Source organism: Falco peregrinus, chromosome 4, assembly GCF_023634155.1.
Source record: "Falco peregrinus isolate bFalPer1 chromosome 4, bFalPer1.pri, whole genome shotgun sequence".
Taxonomy (NCBI): domain Eukaryota; kingdom Metazoa; phylum Chordata; class Aves; order Falconiformes; family Falconidae; genus Falco; species Falco peregrinus.
In genome coordinates, this window is record NC_073724.1 from 51,568,939 (window position 1) to 51,591,671 (window position 22,733).

General features: G+C 37.5%; 1 protein-coding gene across 1 annotated transcript in view; it reads left to right on the plus strand.

Annotated features, from left to right (window-relative positions):
* TMEM131 (transmembrane protein 131) overlaps positions 1-22,733 on the plus strand; it is a 103,325-nt gene that overhangs the window by 9,515 nt on the left and 71,077 nt on the right. Inside the window, exon 2 of the mRNA XM_055801466.1 lies at positions 11,657-11,718. Within this exon, the coding sequence (XP_055657441.1) occupies positions 11,657-11,718 (62 nt within the window). The remainder of the gene's footprint in view (positions 1-11,656; positions 11,719-22,733) is intronic.

Genomic DNA, 22,733 nt, shown 5'->3' on the forward strand with positions numbered 1-22,733 from the left:
CCTGAAAGCCAGCCTGTACATGCAGCACAGCAGAGACACGGGTCTACTCAGGTTAGCTCTTGCATAGATCACTGAGTCCTCAAAGGATTACGGTCTTTTGGTCAGGATTGCTACAATATTCTAGCTGGAGATAATGAGACCATATTTCACCGTGGGGACAGTCAGGGACTGAAGCAGATTCTCTAGAGGGGTTGTGAAATCTCTTGACTTTGGAGGTTTTCAAGGCCCTGCTAAACAAAAGCCTAAGCAACTTTGTCCCGGTTCAGTATTCGCCGTGCTTCAGCAGAAGGTTGAGCTAGATGACATCTTCAGGTGCATTCCACACTAAATTGCTCTGTCTCTGTGTTTTGGGTCTCCCTCGTGATCTTTAAAGCTTGGTTGGATGTTGCAGTTTTGTTTGTCACAACTGACTGGAATAACCATAAGACAGGAGAATTTTGGGTTTCCACATAACTCCATGGTGAAATCAGTGCTATGGTTGTAGTAATTTAGATACAATTTAGGTAGAAGTGGAGTTGTAACGGGATCCAGGATGTTTTGCCTGTCGCTGCAGCACTAAAGAAACATGGTCACAGAATAAAAGGAAAAACTTTGTTGGCCATTCCTTGTTTCTGTAGTTCTGCATCACATAGGCTTTATTTGTCCCCTAGTTTTCGTTCTTTCTCTTGAAAAATTTATTTCAACAAGAATATTTGTATCCCATCTTTCATGCAAAGGATAATATAGCCATTAGTTTCCATCTTTGCTAGCTGCTGGTAATATGACAATAAATTGAATTGTGGTTGACATGTTAATATACAAGATGTATTAAAGTAATACTTAACAATCTGCACAACTCATATATCAGAGGGAATGTTGAGAGATCTGGATATTGAATGTTGCCAAGTTTGGCTGTTCCTTTCTTGCCACAGAGGATATAGAATACTTGGTCCTTACTGGAAACCATTTCCTTCTTCTGTGTTTGCTTTGGTGTTCTGAATCTGTGTGTAACATCAGTCTGTGGAGCCAGCAATGAGCAGACTAGAGGTACCAGAAATGACCATTATCTAGTGAGACCCTTGCCCCCAGCCACCTCCTACTTAATTCAGTGATAGAAAGCCCTGAGACTGCACTTGTCCTCTGAGTTGTTGCTCCTAAATATAAGAAGATAAGGAGGGTGTGTGTGTGTAACTTTTATATAGGTGCTTTCATATCATCATATAGCTTATCAGTTGCCTTTCTTGTAGCTTACCTAGGTCATGATCTGCCCATATAGCTTTGGCTAAACTGTGTCTTCCAAAATAATGAAAAGATGAATGAATTCCTTGGTTTTAGGGAAACCTGGTTATATCTGATGCTGGAGGAGAGATCATTGTCATTGACAGAGACTGAATCTTCGCAGGTGAAGTTACTCTGCCAGTGAGTACTACTGAATATCATTATTTGATAGAGGAAAGACTGGAACAAACCTCCAGTTCATCTGGGAAAATTTGGTCAGAGCACCAGTACTTGATAAGTCCCATGAATTTTTCCTTTGATTAAATTGAATTTCTCTAGGGAAAAAGACATTAGAGTAAGGAACTCAGAAATTGAATAATAATAATAAAAAATATTTAGCATTATGTAACTGTCCTTTAAAAGTACCTGTATTGGAAAAAGAACTCCTAATGCTGAAGGGCCATTTGATTTATCAAAGGTGTGCATATTTAGGCTGAGACTTGGTGCTGGGCATGTTGAAGTAGAAATGAGAGGTTATTTGTGAGTGAAGACTGTTTTAGTTAAGGGGCAACTTAGTGATGTGGGGTGATTGCAGTCTTTAAAGTAGAATTAGGTGTCTCTCCAAAACATATTTTGTAACTAAGCCTAAGGGTTTGGGATTATTGGGTGAAACTGTGATCTGTGTTGTGCAGGGTGTCAACCCAGGTCATCACAGCAGTTTCTGAAAGAGTCTGGCCAGAAGAGATTGTTTATTTACTTCTGAGGTAACTGCTTCCAAGGTATTTTGGGTAGCTGAACTGAATTTCTGCAGTTATAAACATACTGAAGCTTTTCATTTCCGAATACCTACATGCACCTTTAATTTCTTATTAATGTTTTTGGATTTTTTTCCCTAAAAATGGAATTCACCTGTTTTGTTTCATTCTTCTTGCCCTATATTTTATCTCCTTTCAAAACTTGCTGCAGTTGTTCTTCTCCACCCATTTCTTTTCTGGCTTTATCAGACATTGCGGCCAGCTTTTTCCTGCTGGCTGGTGTCCCCACGTGGCAAGTCAACAGACTGCTTTGCTGATCCATCAATAAGGAGCATTACCGCCACATCACTAACACTAGGGCTTTAACAGAGGCTTTTTCTACCTTTTCTTGACCTTCGATTGTTGTATTTATAGACTTGGTATGGTAGCTGATGAAGCATTATCTTGCTGCTGTTAACTTGTCCCCCAAGCTCAACAGCTATTTCCAGTGGATGCTGTAGTAACAGTTGCCCTGTGAGCACTGAGAGGGGGTGGATGCTGTGCTCCTCCCTCCCTATGATTCTTCTCTCCAGTTGTAATTTAGTCTTAACCAAGTTGAAAGTGTTATGCAGCAAAATCGAAGTTAACGTGCTGCCTAAGTTCCCCTGTTCTATAAATTCATGTAGTCCCACCCTGATAAGGGTCTGAAGAAAAAAAAAAGGTGGGGGAGGGGCAGATCAGGGCAGGGGGGAGAGCTGAGCTCTGTCACTCAGCAGGGCACTGTTTCTGTGTCATAACATTGGTTAAGGTGAGTGATACAGTGCATTCTTTGTAGCAGGTAGCAAGGTGGGAGTAGGGCATTGAAAACCAAGCGTTGTCCACCAAGCAGAAGCTGTAGCTCGTACCTGATGGCATTCACATTGCCAGCAAGATGCTGAAATGTTGTGGGGTATCTGTCTGATGCTGTTGTCTTCCTGTTCTGTGGGGTTTTTTGAAAACCCTGAAAATCCCATCCTTCTTCCTCATTTCTACAGTGTAGAGAACAATTCTTGTGCTCTGTGTAGGTTTATTAAGGCCATTAATTGGCCTGGATATGTCTTTGAAGTAGTTATTTGCACTGTGTTGGCACAACTCATTTTTTTGAGTAACTGGGTTTTGTGGGTCTGTTCAGTGGCTAATTTCATATGAGTGCAAGTTTGGAAGGCTGATGTTAACGTAATAGTTACAATTATTGTCAGTTAATGCATTGTTCTCCTGAGGCTGCAGAATCTATGAACTGTCATTTCTTGTAAACTACATATTAAATGTTTCTATATGCTGAAAAGGTTAGAATTCCAGTAAGTCCGTGTTATCCTTGCACGCGTCAACTTGCAGTGCTACACGGGTAGTAACACTTATTGCCACAATTAGAAGTTTCTGAGCTAAAATTTGAGAACTGAAGTGTGATGATGATCTAAGAATAGTTTAGAGGGGCTGCTGCTTTTCCCCTCTGTCCTTGCAGGACAGATTATCTTGGCTTTGAGGCTAGTTCCAATTAATTTTATGCCTGTACAAGCTCACTAACAACAAATACACAGAACTGTAACCTAATCTAGCATATTGACACTTTAAAATATTTAAAATTGCCATCATTAGAAAGAATAAAAAGCCATAAATGGTATGGCCCAAAGCCAGAAAAAAAGGATGCTATTTGCAGATATTGCGTTTCTCTTTAACTTTCTTTTAAAATTTTCCCTCTCTTTGATTCATGAGAAGATTTCACAACTGTCAGAAGTGTTGCTTTCTGTGGCTTAAAAATAATGTATGCTAAAGTCTTTCTCCAGATGAATTGTTTCTCCTTTCTCTCTCTCTCTCTCTCTCTTTTAATTTATTTAAAAACATGTATTCTCATTCATACCTCCTATAAAATCTTCAGGAAAAAAACAGGATTAGATACTATTTTCTTGGAAGCATTTTGGAGCCAGCAATTATATGTCTTTGGAGGAATAAATGAAATTATTAAAATGTTTTAAAATAAAGCAGCAACTTAAGGCAAATGTTTTAGTAAGTGTTTTAAAGCATCTAGCAACTTTTAACATAGTATTTGGCTTAAAAAAATTTTTAAGTGAAGTTTTATGATATTTATTGCTACCATCTGGAATTGGTGGTTTTGGTCAATGGCTCTAGCTCAAGTGGATGGAGATGCAGATTTCTATAAGGTGGAAATACAGACTAAGTACAGAATAGGCACCTGAGAATAAAGGTATTTGAATAAATGATTCTCTTTTCTATCCATCTCAATCTGAAGTAATTTTCTTAGAAAAAAATGAATAAAAGGAAACTGCTAGGTGTAGTATGTGTTACCTTCAGTGAGCTTTTTTTGTTTCTAGGTATGTTTCTGTAGTTTCATTGCAAGGATATATCTATTACACAACCCGTCCGATCAGTGCAAACTCCATAAAAGGAACCTTCCAGCAGCTGCACCATTTTCTGAAGTGTGAAACTAATGGCATGAGGCAAATGTGTGTGTGAACGGCAGCTTCAGGATGGAGACCTGCTTTCTTCCTTTCTCAAACTCAGTGGTAGCTTCGGTGTCTGGGGACTGTGTTCTCAATCAGGATCATGCTGTCACTTTCTGTTTTGTGGCTGGGTTTAAAAACTGAATTCCTAAAAATCCGCATCAACCTTAGCTAAGGGGAAGAGAGATGAGTGGATGAATGCAGTGTGACAGCTCTCCTGGCTAGGAAAGTGCTTTGCTGTGTAAATAAGCTTGTCTTGTATCTGAAGTCAGAAATGATACAGGAGTAAGCTAGTGAAAGAGGTATATGCAGACTTATTTGGGTAACAGTGTATACACTCAAATTTACACTCAAATTTGTGCTGTTGTGTGCAGTAAAATATAAATTATTTGAAGACCTTCACCACCCACCCCACCCACCCACCCGCCACTGTGGAGCAGTGAGTTGTGCACTTGGGTATTGCAGTGCGAAGTGATTTACTGTCTCTGTTAAGCTTGTATTAAGTTGGGCATAGGTTGGTGCATATGTATGGATTATGTAAAGTCATAAAATAATTTTTTACAATCAGTAGTACAAAATGAGGTTTTTAATGAAAATTCTATCTTTTTATTATTTAGCTAATAGATTGCTTTTTCATTTCACATGATGACTAAAGTGCGTTGTCTAGGAATATTTCTATTTCAACTCTAATATGTAACCAGAAGATTAAAATTTGGCAAGCTGGCTTTTTCAGGAATGGTAATTAGGGGTTTTAATAAAAAAGATTTAATAATGTTTCTATGTAAAAATACTTCAAAATGACTGATTTTTGCATGTGATCTTTACTACTTTGTGTGTCTTTACTGTCTTAGTTGTGATGGCCCTTCCTGAGGTCTGTTGGAAAAAATTACTAAATTTCCCTTTGTTATGGACAACTGGAAAAGAAACAAGTGAATTTGCTATGTAAGTGCAAGAGGATTTATGTGGAAAGGAAGCCTGTTGGCTGGTAATCCTTTCTTGGAGCCTCTTGCCTGAGATCGCCAGCTCATAGGAGAATGACTTTTACATTTCCAGAGAACAGTCACCTGTTTGGACATAGGCAGACATTCAAGCTGATGGCTATGCTGACTCTCCTGTCTTGGAAAATAGGCCTGTCTTTAAACAGCATTTATTGTGTTGAACGCTGAACTGGGGTGTGTTTCTTGAGGCTCCCCAGACTTTTATATTCTTGAATACAATGATAATGGTTGCTTGCACTGTGGCATAATACTGGTTTTCTTTATCTGTGGGGTATTTAATTTTTTACAGTGTCATTTTCCTTTCATAAATGCTGTTATATCATTATATATCCACCTACCTCTATTTCACATGCTGCTTAGTTTTCCACTCTTCAGGATGGTTGAAACTGTGTGATTGCACATAAGCAGTTAATTGAGTCAAAGCTATAAAACCAACTTGTACAGTTTTAGTTGTGCTGTGTTTAACCAGTAGTGATACAAATGCTGTAATTACAATTGCATAGACAGAAGTGAATGACATTTAGCACATTGTAATTGGCTCGTGGTTATAGTTACCTAGAAGTGAGCTTAGTTATTAAATCAAAGCGTTAAAAACTGGACTTTAAAAAACTTAGTGTAAATTAGGAGAGGTTTAAATAATCAATCTGGCCCTATTTTAGTAAGCTGGGGCACTATTTCCAGAATTTGGAGAAAATTCATAGACTAGCTGATATATATTGTATAAATATAGCTTATAAGAAAATTAGAAAATTGGTTTAGACAAGAGTTAAGGGAGAAAACAGTTCTTGCAAGTATGTGAGAGGATATGTAATGATTAACATAAAAAAATGATTTTTATTTAAAAAAAATCTGTTTAATTAAAAAAAACAACTGTGTTATGGAGTAAGAACTAAGTAATATTTCAGAATAGTGTTTTTATAAGCATGTATGCCAGAATATGCATTCCTGTTGAAATGAAGAAATTGACAGTGCCTATATGAAAGAAAAATGTGCAAAGCCATCTTAAAAATTAGATCTCATAGTAGGCCTTATAACCTGTAAACCATGGAGAATTTTTTTATAATTGTGCACCAAGAGTCTTGGCATATTCAGTGGTCTCGCATTACATGCAAACTTAGTCTGTTATGTGTAATTTGAGCACCTCTAAAGACTGGTGTTGGCTAAAATGATTTTGATAGTAAGTTCTGGTTTATTTTAGAGACCTGTAGGATTTTAAAATTTTCTTCTTGTTATTTGTTGCTTTGTTCATCTGTACTTTTCTTATTTTAAGCTCAAATATAAAAGGCTTGGAACAGAGACAGTTAAAATAGGAATATATTTGAGCAAAACTTGGCTGCGAGCTATATAAACTTGTGAAAAGATGCTGCTTAAGCTTTGAGGAATTTAAGTGAATTCAATGTCTGTTTAGGGCACTATTGTTTCCGTTTTTACTACTTTAGGTGTTTACCATCAAGTACTGTGATGTTATTGGAAAGGGCAGGGGAAAGGATTTAGAAATCTACTGGTAATAACGACTGGATAGTGTTTTTTGCTGTTCCAGAAAGCTGTGCTTTAGGGGGTTAGGGGTTATGGCTGTGGTTGTGGGTTTTGTATTGTTATTTTTTTAAAGAGTTTGGAAAAGCTTAGAAAATGCTCTCCCTAGAAAAAGGTGTTTTGGAGCCAGTGGAAAGACTTAGATTTATAGATTTTTCTGATACCTTTCATGTGCTTTTCATACAAAAGCTGACTTAATAAAAAAAGTTGCCTTTTAAATGCTTGCAAATTGAAAACAAGCAGAAAATGAAACTTCTATTTTTATTGGGTTTAGTGGTGGGTTTTTTTTATATTTTTAGTGTTTGCTGTTGCTTATATCACTTCTGTTAATAGTGACGTATTGTCTGAAAAGAGGAAACCAGGATATGCAAGCTAGAAGCTGGAAAAATTTGACCCTGAAATCACTTAATATCCAAGTAGTGAGACTGAAATTGTCACAGATTCTCATGAGTCTCATAAATTTGCATCTTGTGGGATCTTGGAAGGATAAAGGTTTTCTGCTGAGAGGGATCTGTGTATATCTCTTAGAAGAAAATACCTGCTCAGCATAGGTGAGGAGGAATGGAGACGGTGATTCTTCTGGCTTAGAAATCTATACATGTGAAGCTTAATCCTTTTCCTTCTTTGGGCTGTGAACATGCTAATAACATGTAAAGTTTGACTAATAACTATTCTAAGCAGTCTTCAGGGCTTCAATTGCCTGTAGGGTCAGGAAGAAATTATTTTCCTAAGGTGTAATTTGGCTTCTTGGCTGCTGATTTGTGCGGTGGCAGATCACGCTGGGACAGCTGAGATGCTTCCTACCCCAAATGTTATGTTGTGCCCCTCTCATAGCAGTTGCCAGTCATGTGGCAGGGGTGACTGAAATGGCAGTCGGCAGGTCTTAATTTGCTGCAGTTTACTATTCCAGAGTATCAAAGTATTGGCTACAGTATTAGACTGATGGTAGAGCATGATGATATCAGCCCAGACTTTGGGAAGTTTTTCCAGAAGAAATTGTTAGGGACTTTGCAGAAACAGTCATCTTCCTCTGTAGCATGGGGAATGGTTCACCTAATAAAGCATGCCCAAGTGATCTCATACTTAATTGCTTGCAGAGTCTTTTGGCATTGTTAATAACCTATTCTCTATTGGTGACATACATATTTTGTGTAAAAGGATAGAGAAGACTATTTTTGGACTGGCACTGCAGAAGTTTATGAATTTACTTAGCTCAGGTAGTACAAGTGCTTCTAATTCTGGAGTGGGCAAATACCCAGAAGGAAGTGTGCTCTTCTTTGGGCACTGTGTGCATTTCACTTTGAAGAAGCCTTTGTCCTCTCTGTGGTCCATATTGGACAGTTTGAGAGCTGTTCTTACAGGGATTTGGGTGATTCTTTATGACTCATCAGTGGAGCTTTTTTAAAATGTAGTAGGCTTTGCCTTATTTGAATGAGGTGACTCGTTGCTTCATCCTGAATTGAGAGTCTGAGAAGTCAGTTGCAAAAACAGGCTTTCAGCTCACAAAGGTGTAGGTATTTACTTGGAATTTCCTTGCTTTGATGAAATAATTGATAAAGTAGAAGCAAAGACTTGAAAGTTAGTCTAAAACAAAGTGAAGGGTATAACCACAGAAACTTCATCACAGTCTCACTTGAGAAGTGACTGCTGTGAAATGGCCAGCCGCCAAACTTTGCCGTGCATCAGACTTCACCTGGCACTAACTGTCATCTGCTCTCTAAAAACATTTCTTAAATGATGTAATGATGAATGGCACTTCTATTTAACAATGTCATCCACTCAGAATGTTCTGTGACATCTGTTGCTTTGTTCGTAAGCTGCCGCAAAGACGAAGTAACTGAAGAGTGGCTGAGAAAGTGTTTGGGGTTTACAGAAGGGCTGCCTGCATTCAAGCTGCTTGTGTAGAAAGTTTTGGCTAGTTTCTGTGAGCGTCTGTGTGTGCTAGCCTTGTGGAAGAACCGTTGCTACTTTCTGCTCTTTGTATCTACAGTGTATCGTTTAAAACAGGGGAGAAGTGTTAGGAAAATACTAAGAATTTGTGATTTGATTAAATACGCTTTTAAGTTTTACTCGTTGGTAGATATGAATATAAAAAGCCTTTTCCTAATGATTTTTTTGTTTGTGCCTGATGTCACAGTCAAGTGCTGTTTTCTTTGTTTCCAAAACAAAGCTAGAAAACAAAAGAAGTCAAAAAGCCCAACCTCAGAGGTGCAGTTCTTTTTGACTATTAGGAAGGTGCGCTTGTATAGATAAAATCTTTTTTAAAATTGTCATCATTAAATTTGCAATAAATAAAGTACATCAGAAAGTCTAATTTCATTCTGGATTTCTCCCTGAGTTAAAAATTGAGAATTTACCTTCCATATCAGCTAAACTGTAACTTGATTTTTTTGCACAGAGCATAGGCATGACATTTCTATGGAATTGTGATTAGCTGTCACACTTTGCCTTTTAACCTGACATGTCAAAGCTTCATTTTTACTCTTGTGCTATGATTCGTTTATAGATAGGGTTTTTTGAGTGGTTTTAAAGACAAAATTAAACAGTGGCTTTTGAATGTCTTGCATAAGTATTGCCAGTTAACTCTGTAAACTCCACTTGTTCTTTGTTTCTAGGATTAAATTTAAACTGATGGTCCTACTCCAGTAATTTAAGTTTTAAAAGCCCAGATTTTCATAAGCTGTAGGACTTGATCTTGTAACAGCTGTTTAAATACTGTTCTGGGTGTTTTTCTTTTTTTTTTTTTTCTTTTTTTCCTTGCCCTATGTTCTGTATAGTTCTTCAATATAAATGATTAACCAAACCTCCAATTCTTGGATTAAGGATGACTTTTGTTTCTTTTGGAAATCATTAAGATAGAACAATGAATGCACCAAAAAAAATTCTAAGATATTGCTGACATGACTGACTAGTACCGCTCATGCCACTGTTAATATTGCAGGGCATGCATATTGTTTATAATCTGACCCCCTGCCTCTTGTCCTCTGTGGTGATTTTCAGACTTCCACATGCACTGGGCTGCTTTCTCAGCCTGTGTCACCACACGTTAGGATTCAGAGGTATGGTAGCTTGAAAAGTAATTGTATAAAATGTTGTGATTTGGGATTTTGTTTATTTGTTTGGGTTGCTTGCATACCAAAAAGACTTTTGGTGATGACAGCAGCAACCTTTGTTTTATGTTAACTTTTACTTTTGGTCATATGAAAACATGGTTGTGGAGTTTGTAGCTTTTAGGAGAAGGTATCAAAATATGAGGGGAATCAGGGATGTAGACTGGATGTGCAGACAGTGATATGTTAAGTAGCAGATTGAATTTTGGGTGCTGAGTGAGGTTTCACTAAAGTAGTGAGGAAATGCTTGGGACAAATACATGTCAAAAATAGTGTTTCTTTGTGTGGTAAGTGACTTTACTCCTGTCTGCCAAGAGTGCTTTTTTCTTATTTCTGCTTTCTGAAACTAAGGTCACTTTTTCTTTTAAAATATCATAGATAAAAGGTCACCAACATGGCCACTTGTAATACTTGTTCTTGTTAGAACACTGACTTTCAAAGTGGGAGATGAAGGTTTAAATCTCTTTTTTCAGACTGGGATTCAAATTCCATCTTCCAGAAGCGTACACTATGCTTCTGTGGGCTGGGAAATCTTTAACTTTTTCCTCTTTGTTCCTCTGAAGTTATTCCTCTTTGCAGAAAGAGAGGTGTGTTATCATACTCCCAGCTTCATCTAGCTGAATGGTAAAGGCAGTCATGGAATAAGGTCGTAGGGTAGGGGAGGAGGTATTTATAGCGATTTTTTTAAAATACAAATTTCTGGTTTGAGTTTGTTACTGTATTTTATCCTAAAGACCTGCTCTGTGTGTTTGTGTGTGAGTAGTCTTTTGGGGAGTGAAATTTAGACCTCTCTGAACTTCTCTTTCCTTTTTAACTCATGTTCATTCTTGTACAGACTATTGTATTTTACAGGAAGGGCAATGCCCTTATTTCTTTGTCTTTAAAAGAAAGTAGCATCCCCTACATTATGAGAGGAATTGAAGAACAATTGCCTTGCCAAACATTTAGAGGAAATGAGTGGAGGAAGAATGCTTAATTTGAGGATCCTATATGTGATTGAGGCATGAACTTTTCATCGAGTTTAGTCATATGGTGCAAACACTTCTAAACTGTTCCAGAATTTGTTATGTTGCTGTCAAGATGGAGAGAGTTGTTGCCACACTAAAAATTAGGGATCAGTGTGAACGAGGCTTTCCAGATGTACAGTTAAGATTTTGGTTATATACATGAAACTGAAATTCCATTATTAAGTGTCAGAATTCTTTCTGGGCTTAGATGTATTAAACTTTGTTGAATAGGTATCCAGTCAGTCATATTGGTTGAAATACTGGGTTAGCTTGGTACAGCCAGCCTTTTTAGGGAACCAGGAAGAAGTTGTTCACTTTGGAGTTGAACATTTTTATGCCAAAAGACTGATTTGCAAAGTGTGATGCTTATTAATACAAACATCTTGGAATTGGAGCTCTTGGGAAAATCTGTATCACAGATTTGTGTTTGGTATTTTGTTAGAGACTCTTGTTACTGTGATTTGTCATAGCTCTATATACAAAACGTAAGGTACTTAAGATTTCAGATGTTTAAGTTACTCTGTTTAGTAACAAAATATTTTTCTGGTAGTTACTTAGTTTTTTTGTTTTTCTTTGCAGCTTTCATCCAGTCAGATGGCATAATAGAAATGCTACGTTTTGATGAAGGAGACTTATTGCAGGTATGTAGTCTGAGAAAATCATCTGAACTAGAAATGTTTCATCTTCTTTTTGGTAGCTGCTTTTTGAAACTCATGGGTGAGTGGATTTTGAAAGTAAGCAAGCATCAAACTTAGGTCCAAAAACTGTTGGACCTTCTGGAGTTATTATCAGCAGTATACTTCGGTGTGTCCTGAGGTTCTGGTTCCCTGATCTTTTGTGTTGGGAAACTGGTGTTTACCACAGGTTCTGTCTGGCCTGTTTATCCAGTTGTTTTTTTTTTTTTTTCCCTCAGAAAAACTGTGGGATGTTTTGTGTTTAAGACTCATCTTGATGTAGAGTTGGGATGTAATTGGATAGCACAACTAGAGGAACTGAGAAGTGTTGCAAAATTCCCAAACGTAAAGGCAGCCCTTCAGACCAAGTCACCACTGGCTTTAAATGAAGTTCAAATTACTGCAGTGAGGTAATTGCTGTTGCAAATATGGATTTTTCAGGTATAAAGTTGCCATTTTTTTCAGCTTTTTCTTGGTGACAGTCAAAACAGATGAAATGTTAATTTTAAAGACTACATGCTGGTACTTTGAGATGGTGGTAGTGATTGGGATGAAATCCATAGCAACATGGCTTGATACTTGACAGCAATGTAGTTCTGAAGTTCTATTGACTAGAATTTAATATACATGAATTCTGTGGATTGTATTTATGTTGAGAATAGCTTCTGTTAAAATTCCTTGATGTTAGTCCTGATAGTTGAGAGGGAGGAGAGGAGAAAGGAGAAAGCAATTAATTGTTTAAATGATTAGAACACATGGCATGTGACTGTTTAACTTCTATTATTTACCAGTGCAGTGCTTGATTTACAATTCCTATCTCCTCTCTAGTCTAGAAGAGTCAACAAATGTAAAAGCTGCATAGTTCTGGGCTTGTGATAATATTACTCGTTTCAGATTTGTGAAGGTGTGTTTTTCTTTCTCACCCATCTACCTTGGTTGTGTGTTTTGTGTAGGTTTTTTTCCTTTCACTGCTTGGTCCCTAGTGTTAATCAAGAATAAGTTACTACAGATTTTAAGATTATAGTGTACAAGGATGAGATACTTAAAAATTATCTAAACTGATGACAGAAAAAGTTGCAGTTAACAGTCAAACAAACCCAACACCTCCTCCCCCCAGGAAAACACCAACCAAAACCCAAACCATCAAACAAGCAAACAAAAAAGCCCCAGGTTCCTCATTTAACAGTTGTTTACTGTCATGTGCTAAACGCACATAGATACATGGACTATATGGAAATTTTACAGTCTCAATTATTGCAGTTTTTGACTCAGAATATTTCTTTAACTTGCATTGACATACACATACCAGTATAAATATAAGAGAGAAAAACATCACTAGGCTTAGTTTCCTTTGTTTTACATACTCTATTAGAGTATATTTTGTTCAACAGGAGTGGTTTAATAACAATGACAGAAAGGTGTTGGCCCAGTATTTAAGATAAAAATAATGTAGTCGGATTCACTTAACTACATTTTAGGTCGTGTTTTTTCTCCAGGGTTGTTATATTGGGGTTTTTTATTTGTAACTAATTAAAATTAATTTTACAAATCTGAATTTATTTATGTATGCTAGCATTCTATTAATCAGTGTAGTTTTCAGGACTAGAAAGTAATGGTGCTGCTGTGAATCACTTCAATAATTATAAGGATGCAAAAATAAAATGAATTGTTGATCGATCCAATTTTATTGCAAGACGCAACAGAGATAAGAGAACTAGTTTACATATTATGATGGAACAAGGTCAAGCAATTCTGGATGTCACACTGTAAACTTTGCAGTGCTTTGGATAGCATTTGGCTGCCACTTATCCTAATATACTGCTGAATGTTTGATTTAAAACAAAGCAAGAGAGACAAAATGTCTAATAAATGGTTTCTATGTTTTAAATTATGGTTATGGCTCTTAAGCCAAAAAATACCTAGGTAAATGAAACCAGTTCCTTTTAAGCAGAATGATACAGTGTGTTTTCTCTAGCTTACAATTTATTTGTGTTTTTCTTGTATATTTTAATATGGTGACCTCTTGTGACTACTTACTGCAATTAAAAAATAAAACTAAAGCAAATAAATTGTGTATAAACAGATTTACATCTTGTAAATAGCAGTTACTAAAGTTTTAAACCTACTGTAATGTCATTGAACATTTCTCTTTTAGGCTTTCTGTAAGTTTTCACAAATTTTTGTAGGTCACTCATCATTACAGCACAAATACTATGATGACAATAGTAACTCACTTGTCTAATGTTACATCACCTTCAGGTGATTTTTTTTTTTTAATATAAAAACCAATTCAGTGAAGGAAGCGATTAATAATCACTGAGGTGTCAAAGCCATCTCCAGTCTTGGTTTATTCTCCCCTCCCCCCCCCCACCCCGCCGGAGAACTGGGTATCTTTACAGTGGAAGCAAGCCATTTTCTTATTTAAAGGAGTTGCTTTTCAAGTAAGGCAAATCAAATGCTGAGTCTTAAGTAATATAATCATTAGGGAATCCCTGCTACCTCCCTCCAGTTAGAGTGTATCCTTTTGATGCTGGTTTTTTGTACTTATTTGAACTACATGCTACCAGCGAAACACTCCTTATGTGTTTCAAACACACTTTAGGACTTCTGTTGGAAAAAATAAATGAAGTATGTTGGGAAATTGGGTTTGACCAGACTGACTTCAAACAGTTATTTATTGAAAGAACATAAAGACCTTGGCATTTAGTAAAAATAATCTGAAAGTGGAAATAGTTCATTAGTTCATGCTAGTGGGTAATAGTAGTGAAGTAGAGACACTGCTTTTTGGGTATGGACTTGCAGTATGTGAATTAGAAAGTGCTATGCCATGTAGCTTTGCCCTCTTTCTTAACAGAACAAAACTGAGACCTTTATTCTTTAGCATACATGTTTAGATTAAAGGTGTATATCTGAATAAATTTTTGTTATTTCTGCCTATGGATTAAATTACAGTAATGAGAGAATCGCCTAGTTCTGTCTATCCTTCATGTGAATCAGTCCCCTTAAGGATTCAACAGCTTTTTGAACCCTTCAAATCATTTATTTAGGTCCTGAACATAGACTAGGATTTGTATTAATGTAAATTGTCCGTTGCTCAATGCAATGTAGGGGTTGGGTTTTTCTTCAGTAGCAGGCATTTTGCAGATGTGTATATAATTGTCTGGCACTTCACAGAGCCATAGATTTGTTTGGTTGGAATGGACCATCACCTAGTACTTTCTTCAGTTAGTGTTGTGTGTAGATGGACTATATTTGGCAGATGCTTGACTCTTCTGTTCTTAAAACCTCTAGAGAAGTAACTTTCACAAGTTTCCTTAAGTACATATTTGTTTCATGCCTAAGCTGGTTTTGCCGCTTCTTTTTTCTCTAGTGTATATTCAGGTGGTTTTTTGTTAGATTTTTGGTGCTTTTCGTAGATAACTTTGTACCAAAAGGCACGTATAGATTCTTCATGGAAATGTTTAAAAACACCCTGCAACTTTCTTTACTGGATTTTTATTTGTCTACACACTACTTAGTGTGGCATTTAATCGGGATATTAGTGCTTTGAGAAAGGACAGAGTGGTTGCTTCCCCGTGTAATAACATTTTGTTTAGTAATTCCAAAATGAGTTGTAAGTATTTGACAGCATTTTGTTTGCTCATATAGTTGGTAGTTCACTATGTTCTCCAGATGCATTCTTTTCTTTGGTGTACCACTGGTTAGTCAGTTATTCCCAGTTTTAGATTTGAGTTCTTCAGCTGAACTTTTCCTTGTCAGTCTCAAGCCTCCGTGTGTCCTGATGATTTGAACCCTTGTCCAGACCAGACAGATGCTTCAAGCCCCTGATGATGATGTCATCTGCAAATATTAGGAGTGATGAAATAAACTACAATTGTTACTTTTAATAATTTATCCGTTCATGTTAAGCCAACATACTGTCTCACTTTTTGAGGACTTTAGTTTGAAAAGTGAACAGTAAAGTAAAATTTATTTTTCAGAGCACAGTTTGCATTTGCTTTTAGTTCATAGAGGACTGTTTCCCAAGCTATTATATTTATTGTGAGAGCTCTTGCCTTGGGTATCTAATGTTTTCCTGGACAGTGTATTTGGGGCCACTGTTTTCCACAATGAGCAATCTTCTTTCAGACTAAGTGTTTGGAAGGTTCTTCTCCTTATGTAGTAGCGTTTTCAAGTAGTGTTTTCCGACAATGAAAAAGGAAAATGGTAAGACTCTTCAGTCAAATTCTTTTACATGAATCACTACACTTACTGCTGCAATAGTCTTAAGTGTATGAAATGCTTCTTTACAGGTGAACTAGAAATTACTGTACTGATACATACTGGTTTGCAGAATAGCTAAAATAGGGGGAAAATAAAAATGTTACGGTTTGTATATACTTAATACATATTTGCTGGTTTTGTTCATAAACTGCTGTAAACTGCTGGTCAGCGCAGCTGGTAATGAGAATTATAATGGTTCTAAATGTCAAATTGACAGAACCTTAACATGACTTGCAGTGGCTTTGCAGCGGCTTTGCGGTGGGGAAGTTATGGGACTGAGTTACATGCATGGGAATCGGCAATGCTGATCTCTTACTGGAGGAATTTTAGTATTTTCTGCATGATCTGTACTTCATTCCATATGGCATGGTAAAGAAGTATCTTAACAGAAGTGGCAAACATTCAGTTCTGGTCTATCAGCAATAGCATTTTCAGAATGTGAAGTTTAAATGCATTTTTTCTATCACTTCGAATTTTCGTATTGTGTGTTAACTTTTAAAAGGGTTTTGATATGGCCTCCATTGATATCCATATAGACAAACTGTTAAGATACAGATTGCACAAGTGGGTAATAAAGTGGCTAGACCACTGACCTCGATGGGTGTACTCTACAGTACAGAGTTCAGCTGGCAGCCAGTTACCCATGACAGAGCTGGATACTGAGGACAATACTGCTTAATGTCTTCATTAGCAGTCTGGATGGTGATACAGGGAGTGTTCTCAGTAAGTCTGCGGATGCTACCAAATTGGGCAAAGTAGCTGATACACTGAAAGGCAAGGCTGCTATTCAGAGGGACTTTGGCAGACTGACAGGAACCTCATGACATTCAGCTAAGGCAAATGCAAGTCCTGCACCTGGGAGAGAATAACCCTGTGTAACAGGACAGGCTGGGCAGTGACCTGCTAGACAGCAGCGCTGCAGAAAAGATGTGGGACGTCCTGGTAGACAAGTTGAATATAAGTTACCCATGTGTACTTGTAGCAAAGAAGGCCACCAGCCTACTGAACTGTATGAACAAACATGGAGCCAGAAGATAAGTGTGATATTCCCCCGCTTAAGTACTTCTGGGGCTGCAGCGGGAGTACTGTATCCAGTCAGGGCTACCCAGTACAAAGAAGGCACTGACGTACTGGAGCAAGCACAGCAGAGGAGTACCAGAATGATAGGGGGGTGGAATGCTTCTCATATTAGATGTGTTTCTTCAGCCTCTAGAAGAGAAGACCAAAGGAAAAACTTAATTGCTATGGACAGTATAGAGTTAACAAGAGCCAGCTTTTTTCATTGTGCACAGTGGGAGGATGAGAGGCTTTGGACACAAATTTCAGCATGGAAGCCAAACCCATGAAAAAAAAAAAGCTTTTAAACTTGATGATGATGAAGCACTGGACCAGGTTACTCAAAGAAATTGAGTTACTCAAAGAAATTAGAATTTCTGTCTTTGGAGATACCCAGAACTCTATGACCCAAAGCTGTGAGCCAACTGCACTAACTAGACCTCCCCTGAGCAAGGGTTGACTAGATGGCCTCAGGAGCTTCCTTCCAAAGCATGTGATCTATAAAAGAATAAAAGGCATTTCAGTTCATTGCCATTGCTTGTGAGCAGCTGAAGTCCTTCTGATGCTCAGGAAAAAAAAAAAATCCTTCTGATGCTCAGGAAAAAAAAAAAAAAGCAGCTGCTTCTTCTTGTACAGGAAGAACTGTCATTCCAAGGCTTTAGTTTAAAAATAATTAATTGATGCCCAGGAGTGACTATTGCAAAGCCAATGGCAATAACATGTGTTGCATCAGCTAGTCAACTGATGTTTTTGTTCCGTATGTGAGTTTGGGTCATGAAAGAGCATGGCAAGAATGACTCAGTTCAGTCCACTTTCAGCTACCTTTCAGGTGACAGCATTCAGGTTTTTTTCATTACCTTAAGCAAGATACTAATCATTAACTATGTTTTTTTTTTAAGTTATCCTACTTACTAGCATAGAGCTCATGAATGCAGCGATGAAGATTTAGGCTGCCATCTACGTATCGGTTTTGTAGCTGTCTCTCAACATCTAGTTGTAAGTAGCACATAGCTTTTCTACAAGAAGGAACCAGTCTTACTATAAAATAACAATATATAAAATGTACTGAAAGAGTCTTTTAAATCAGTGTGGATATTCTTGTGTAGGAATTGCAGAAAGCTTTGGTTGTTGAGACTTTTGATAACATTAAAGAAATGTATTTGGTGTCCAGAAACTTTAGGTCTTAATTGAGAGGGCCTCCCTGCTTTGCCCCTGCGACCTACCATCCTTGTTTAAGGCTTCAAAGCTTTAATTCAGTTACTTAAACGTACGTAAGCAGTGCTGTTTGAGATGCCCTGGGTTGTCCCGGACATCTACTTGAATGTGGAGATAAGGCACAGGGCACAGGAGAAACTGTGTGCCCTTATGGATGTCCGTCGGAGACCAGGCAGGTTGCCCTAGGACATTTATCTCAAGTGGCAGCAGATGCCTATGTTTAGATGACTGAATGTAGTACTAGGTAATATGACCTCTTACCAAGAAGTGAAGAATAGCTATTATAACAAACTGGTGAGGCATTAAAATTAACCTTTATTTTTCTGTTGGTGGTTTGGGGTTTTTTTTGTTGGTTGGTTTTTTTTTTTTTTTTTTTTTTTTTTTTTTTTTTTTTTTTTGTGGGATTTTTTTGGTTTTTTCTGGCTAAAGTTAGGAACCGTGGGTATGTCTTTAGAGACAGCCTTCAGACTGTAAGGTCTGTATTTGATTCTGCATGTGCACAAGGTCATTGTTTATTGTTCCACAACTGCACTGAGTGTAAGGTGTGTTTTCAGGTACAGATTCTCTGCAAAATCTTTTTTGAGGATATGTGCCTCTGGAGAGAAATCGTTCTAAGTCTTGAAATCGCTGTGGCTGACTGACTTCAAATTTTCTAACTCGCTGTGTGCAAGTTCTCTCAAGATCTTTATTCCGAAATCCTTTTGGTTTATAGTTTAATCCTTCCAGGGTTATATAAGAGATAAATTAAGGCATGCAACTGTTAGCATGTGCATTTAGGCTGTCGCTGCTATCTTCAAATTAAAAAAATCATCTATCTCCAAGACTTGAACATAGCCTTTCAAGTGGGAGGATTATAAACCCCTATTACTGTTAAAAGGAATGATTTTTTTTTTCCCCCTCTCCTGCTTTTTTCACCACTCAGCTGTATGTTTCAGTTTCTTCCATGTTGACCTTAGTTTTTGTTGTTAGGCAGTCAGTTGGATCAGGAAATTAATAGAATTGAAGGTTCTTTCCCTGTAACTTAGCTTATTGTCTCTTGAAATGTTAATAGTGTGCCCATGCAGCCGCCTTGGGGATCTGTACATTGCAAGGTAGTATTTTTTTATTTGCAATACTTTTCCCATACAGATAAGATTTAATAAAATTTTCCTAATAATCGTACTGTGCTAATGCTGCTCCATTACAAATGTATGAGCCTACAGATGTATGAGGAGAAAAGAATAAACTGTATCGAAGAGCATAATCTTAATTCTCTTTACCTGATGAACTGGCAGTATTCAACAAAGCCTACACTTTAAACAGTGATTGATCTGATACATGGTTTTAGTTCTTGGCATTTATGTTTGACAGTTTTGTGCAGTCACACAGGAAAAACAGCATGCCAGGCTGCAGCACGGTAGGTCCACAATTTTATGTGAAGATCAAATTTTTCAAAAAAAGTATTTAGAAATGTAACTGAACACATTTATATGTTTTTGTTTACTGCATGACTCTAAAGATTGACATGTAATAAAAATGAGTGGTAATTATAGAAACTGCCACATGAGATTTATTTTTGGTTTAGTTCCATGATGCTATGGTTGATGAGCTGCTGAAGTTGGTATGCTATTTCTTTGCTCTTGATTGACCCTGATTTAAAAAAAAAAAACAAAAACAACAAAAAAACAAAAACCCCAAAGCAAACCAAAAACCCAAACCAACAACAGAAAACTTAAAAAAAACAAACCCCAAACCAAAACCCACACAACAAAATATCCACTAAAAAACCCAAACAAACCAAAAGCAAACAACCCCCTGCTCAAAACACAAGTGTCACTGCAATGAATTTTTCATTCTGCTTAACAGACGTCTGAAAGTAAAACCCAGGCTTTTCCTTAGAAGTGTGATTATTTGATTTTTTTGTTCTTAAATCTATTTCAGGCATATGATGTACTACTGAAGTGATTTCTGATTTTAAACTTTATGTACAGGTATTAGACTAGTATTTTCTCCACAGCCCTCTGTCTAAAAGTTGGCCTGCATGGGGTTTTAGCCTAAGATCAATATTAGGAGTATCGACTGCCAGTTCTGATGTTTAAGAGTATATGTAACAACCACTTTCTCTACAGGATAATTTACAACGTAATAGAACTCTTGTTAGAGCCAAAGCTAGTTGTCAAGGATAGGACAGTGTTGGTAATGACTGTTTTGGTTGCCCTGTCATAGGATCTGAACCTGTTAGCTCCATCATCTGACTGTCAGGTAACTGCTGGTAGTTTAATTCTGTGCTTTAGTTATGTTTCTAAAGAAAAATCAACCACTGAAAGGAAGCTTGTATTTAATTGTAGTAAACAATGCACTTTCAAGGACATTGGTAAGGAATACAAGGTGTTTATACATCTGTTAAATTCACAGGGAAGGTTTGGTGGTTGTCGTGGTTTAGCCTGAGCCAGCAGCTCAGCTCCTTGCAGCCGCTCACTCACTCTGCCCCAGTGGGATTGTGGGAGGGATTTGGAAGGGTAAAAGTGGGAAAACGTGTGGGCTGAGATAAAAACAGTTTAATGGGTAAAGCAAAAGCTGTGTGCACAAACAAAGCAAAATAAAGAATTCATTTACCACTTCCCATAAGCAGGCAGGTGTTCAGCCATCTCCAGGGAAGCAGAGCTCTGTCACGCTTAATGGTGACTTGGGAAGACAAACACCATCATTCTGAATGTACCCTGCTTCCTCCTCCCTTCCTCAGCTTTACGTGCTGAGCATGACCCCATAGGGTACGGGATACCCCTTGGGTCAGTTGGGGCCAGCTGTCCCAGCTGTGTCCCCTCCCGACTTCTTGTGCCCCCCAGCCTGCTCGCTGGTGGGGTGGGGCGAGGAGCAGAAAAGGCACTGACCCCGTGTGAGTGCTGCTCAGCAGTAACTAAAACATCCCTGTGTTACCAACACTGTTTCCAGCACAAATCCAAAACGTGGCCCATACTAGCTACTATGGAGAAAATTAACTCTGTCCCACCCCAAATCAGTGCAGTTGTGTAACAGTATTTCACAGGAACACTGTCTCAGCAATTTTTCTTTGTCTCCCTCCAGTAGGCAGGAGAGTCAGTGGTGTGAATGCACAGCATAGAAGAATGGAACCGGTGAAATCAGAAGAATGGCTTTAAATAACTGTGCTGTAGTAAAAAAGAGTGATATATGCAGTCATTTGGTAGGGAGGAATAGCAGGTGGTTTTAGTTAGTAGAGAAAACCCTCAGAATGGATTCGGGTCGTTTTTGGGTACATCTGCATGACTGATCGTGTTGCATAGATCTTTGTAACCAAAAACCATCATCAAATTCGTAACCAGCAGCAGCACTTTGAGTGTACCACTTGCTGTGTGCATCAGAGATGTGCAGAAAGCTCGTAAATGCTGAGACTTACTGAGCAATTTGTCTGTTAGCCTAGATTAATGGTGGCTGGCTGTGGTGAAGACCAGAGTGCTTCTCAGCTGCAGTCAAACAGCTCGGGCTGTTTAGTCCTTACAAAGCAAGCACTCTTTCTACTGAGTAGGTTGTGCAGCATCTCTTGCAGAGCCCTCAGAGCCAGGTGTAGTCTGATGTGCTTTCAGAGAGAATAGGTGTGTCTGCAAGCTGCAGGCAATAGTTACGTAGTTGAAAATAATTTTTTTTTTTTTTTTTAAGGGCAGACAGTGATTCATGGTTTTCAGGTTTATGATAGAAAAGTAGGTAATAAGAATAAGCGAAAGTAACTATAAGTAACTGTTTGAAGCTTATTAGAACCATTTAAAAAATACTCAAGCAATACATATTTTCTGCAGCGCTTGTAGAATTATGCTGTTGTGAACTAGGGGAAATCACTGGCTTAATGTTTTGGACAAATGCTTGTATGAAGTGTTAAACCAGCTTTTGACACACACTTTTTTTTGGATGGAGAGAAAATATTTTAAGCTGATTCACTTTGATTCAATTTCTTATTTTTTACGTTGAGAAATTAATGGGTGGCAGTTTAAAACTGGAAGGTTTGCTCTCATCTTTCTAGTTGGAGGAAAAAAATAAGGTATGGAAGCCAGGGAACTGGTTTTTTCTGATTAAATTCTTTAGATTTTGGAGCTAATCAATTAACTTGTTAGGCAGTACTTTGTAGAAATTTTTAGATACAAAACATTTTGTATCTTAAACATTCATCAGTTAATTCAAACTGATTTTATATTTCTTCTTTCTTCATTTTAATTGAATTTCTCTTACTGTTCTGAAACAATCTAGTACAGGCTTTAAGCATTTACTTATATTCTGCTGGAAACAGAAAATAGAGGGTGACATCAGAAATTAAGAAGCTTATCAGTATATGAGTATAGCATAGCTTAGCTAGGAAAACTTTGTGGAAACATTTGCAAGCCAGTGTATTTTAATGGAAAAATAAGAAATGCCTTGTTTTCCTAATTATGGTACAAATGTAATACATAAGTTTAAATGAA